The sequence below is a fragment of the Hordeum vulgare genome, chromosome 2H (assembly GCF_904849725.1).
Source record: "Hordeum vulgare subsp. vulgare chromosome 2H, MorexV3_pseudomolecules_assembly, whole genome shotgun sequence".
In the NCBI taxonomy this organism is placed as follows: domain Eukaryota; kingdom Viridiplantae; phylum Streptophyta; class Magnoliopsida; order Poales; family Poaceae; genus Hordeum; species Hordeum vulgare.
The window spans coordinates 631,707,320-631,710,231 of record NC_058519.1 but is presented as its reverse complement, the minus strand read 5'-3'; the positions used below and the strand labels follow the sequence as shown (position 1 = coordinate 631,710,231).

The window sequence follows — 2,912 nt, the reverse complement described above, 5'->3', positions numbered from 1 at the left end:
CAATATGCAGTGAGACATACAAAAATTACAAATCCAACTATGAATAGTGTCAGCTTTGGGTGAATGGTGAATAGAACAGACACAATTCAGATCCGATTTGGTCTTTTTTATTTCCACAAGTTGGGTCGAATTAGGAGCTGAAACTTTTTGATATTGTACATCAAACATGGATATGTGCCCACAAATATTTTCAGAATTTTTAAACAAGTTTTCTAATTTTTTTTTAAATGATCTCACCTAAAGCCAGATCCTATACTATTTGCCCCCCTGCTTTTGTCACTCATGGCAAATGTTATTTACTCTTAACGGCACGACTAATTTCTAATTTTATACATGGATAGTTTCAAACTATGTACAGAACCAAAATTTGGGAAGTCATAAACATGCTGGCCAAGCAATTTTAGCTATTAACCATGTGATTTATACATGGCAAAAGCTTTTATGTTACAACACAAACAGTAGCGTTGCTTTGCAACATCAAACTTTGCTCTCTCTCAGGCAAATTTAGCAACTTGGAGTTGATCCGACTCTTCAATGTGAATCATAGTGCTTAAGTTCAGCTTTGCCCATGAAGGTGTTGGAATTTCTGGTCCTGAGTGGAACATGCACGACATTGAAAGGCATTAAGGAGTGTATAATGCATTACATCACATGGTTGGCAAAGTTTAGCCAAGAAATGATCCTTTTTTACATGACTTGGTGATCCATATTGAAGAGGCATATATATTTGCTTGGTGGCACCTATGATGTCAACACCTGTTGGTTCCATTAATTCCAAGGTGCGTCGATCTTCAAATTCTTAAGTTCCTCCAACTGCAAATAGCAATGTATATTAATGGTTGGGTCCATTTCTAACAAGACCATCTCCTGCAGTTCATCCTTCAAATGTAAACTTTGCTTTGACTAGAAATGGTAAGGTAACTATTTCCATCTAGATGATCTACAAACACTATTTAACCTAGCAGAACTTATTTTTCTGTAGCTTTGCTAATAACTATACTTAACAAGTAAATCAGCTTGTACAGATATTCCCATGGCAACGTGCGGTGCGAGCACACCACGGCGCACACAGCCCAGCCCGCCATTCAGCTGCCCTAGTGCTAGTTACTCCAACTTAGTCACATAGCTATTTCACAACTTTGTAATATTCAAATATGCATTAGAAACTGAGAATCCCATGTAAATAGGTAAAGTGGCATTGCATAATTTGTACTCCTGTATGGCATTAGGAGTATTTTGCAAACATGATAGCGTGTTTACCTGCCTACTTGTTTCCTTGTGAGTCTCTAAAAGCTCATTATACTTCAGTTGCAAATCCAACTTCTCGGCTTTGAGCTTTTCATAATCGGAAATCGACGGACCGCCCAATTTCTGCTGAACAAACCTGAGATATATGAGCATGCTTAGTAGTTAGTCCTAGCATGAATATCAACACAGACACATTACTTTGATGCCAAAATTTAAATCAACTCACTCGACTGCAGATGATGGCTTGTCATTCTCCTCATACAAAGAAACAAGGGCTGGACATCATAGAAAGTAGACATAAGTAGCCAGCGCGTGACCGCAATTTATCGAGATATACTTCGCCAAACCTTTGGTGAGAGTATCGAGCACACCGCTGGACTCAAGGTACTTCCTGAAACCTTCTTTCTTGGCTTCTCTATCCTAAAAAGACCATAACACTACGATTCATAACCATTATTTGGGAAGCAAATTACATGATAAGTATGTTGTACCTTCTTTTCTTTTTTTTTGAAAGGAATATGTTGTACCTTCAGGAACTCTCGTTTTTGCCTTTTAACTTACAGACTTGCTAAACAAAGCAAACATGTGAAATTATCTGCCCCATTCTATGCTACAACTCCGCAGTAAAAAAAAAAAAAACTCCGAGCATATCATCGGATATTCAGCCATTTTTAAGCTGAAACTGCCAGAGCAAGACAGAAATCATATTCCTCCAGGCAAACCAGAGAAAACTTCACCAAATCTTCCTCCCAAACTGGAAATTGCATGTTTTATGAATGTTGACCAGCTGCCGTCCACACAGCAAATTCAGTCACAGACAGAATAGAACCAACAAGCCAGTCGCATTTTCCTAGTCAAAAAAAAAAAAAAAGATCCAAAGTGATACACTAACTAGTCTTCCATAAATCACAGTGTTCTACCAGCTGCAGTCTCATAAATCACAGCGATCCACTGGGGTACCGCATTTGACCACCATAGCCATGCTACACTAATCCACAGGATGTTCTGCTAAAGCTAGGGAGACGCAGCGTGTTTGGCTTATCCAAGAACGCGCGGGGTGGTCGGAGAGAGTCGGGGGAGGGAGGAAAAGTACCATCTCGACAGCAGATCCGGGAGAGATTGGGAGCGAATCTGCGGCGGAGCTCTCGTCGGCGGAGAATGGCGTGGGGGACGCTGCCGGCCGCACGGATCTGCCGCCTTGAGTTGAGCTGGTGGTACTGTGCTGTGCTACACTACGGAAGAGTTCGAGACTGATACTTTTTCTTTTCTTTAAGGCTAGGAAGAGTTCGAGATTTCTTTTCAGGAATCGGAAGAGCTCGAGACGAGAGTGATAGTGATGAGACTTGGGCCAGGCCGGGTCGGGCCAACACACTACACACTTAATTTTCGTATTCTCAGGAATCTTTGACTTTTAAGCCTTGACTATATGTTTGATCTTTCTAAAAAACAGACTAGATGCTTGATCTTTCTAAAAAAAAGACTATATGCTTGATATCGGGCATATTTAAAGGGGCTGCCAGACATCCATCGGTGGATTTGTAGTAATCATCCATCACCCTTTTAGCCGTCCGATGTACGCGCGTGCACCGTTAGATTACCAGCTCGGTCGCCTCCGTTTACCACATAAAAATCCTGAAACAACGCTCCAGTTGCAAAAACAAGCA

At 41.0% G+C, this 2,912-nt stretch overlaps 1 protein-coding gene across 1 annotated transcript; it reads right to left on the bottom strand.

The window, feature by feature from the left end:
* Positions 1-295: 295 nt before the first annotated feature.
* On the bottom strand, positions 296-2,606 carry LOC123431016 (c-Myc-binding protein homolog). The gene is made up of 5 exons (XM_045114836.1): positions 2,342-2,606; positions 1,596-1,668; positions 1,475-1,523; positions 1,261-1,384; positions 296-813 (listed from the first exon to the last, which is right to left on the bottom strand). Exons 1-5 carry the CDS (start codon positions 2,342-2,344, stop codon positions 769-771), a joined length of 294 nt encoding a protein of 97 aa, XP_044970771.1. The 5' UTR covers positions 2,345-2,606; the 3' UTR covers positions 296-768.
* Positions 2,607-2,912: the final 306 nt, after the last annotated feature.

What these genes read in the sequence shown, in the direction of transcription:
- LOC123431016 (XM_045114836.1), bottom strand. An exon ending in GCTCGATACTCTCACCAAAG is followed by an intron (nt 1,524 to 1,595) that starts GTTTGGCGAAGT and finishes TATGATGTCCAG; the next exon opens with CCCTTGTTTCTTTGTATGAG. An exon ending in AAGCCATCATCTGCAGTCGA is followed by an intron (nt 1,385 to 1,474) that starts GTGAGTTGATTT and finishes CATATATCTCAG; the next exon opens with GTTTGTTCAGCAGAAATTGG.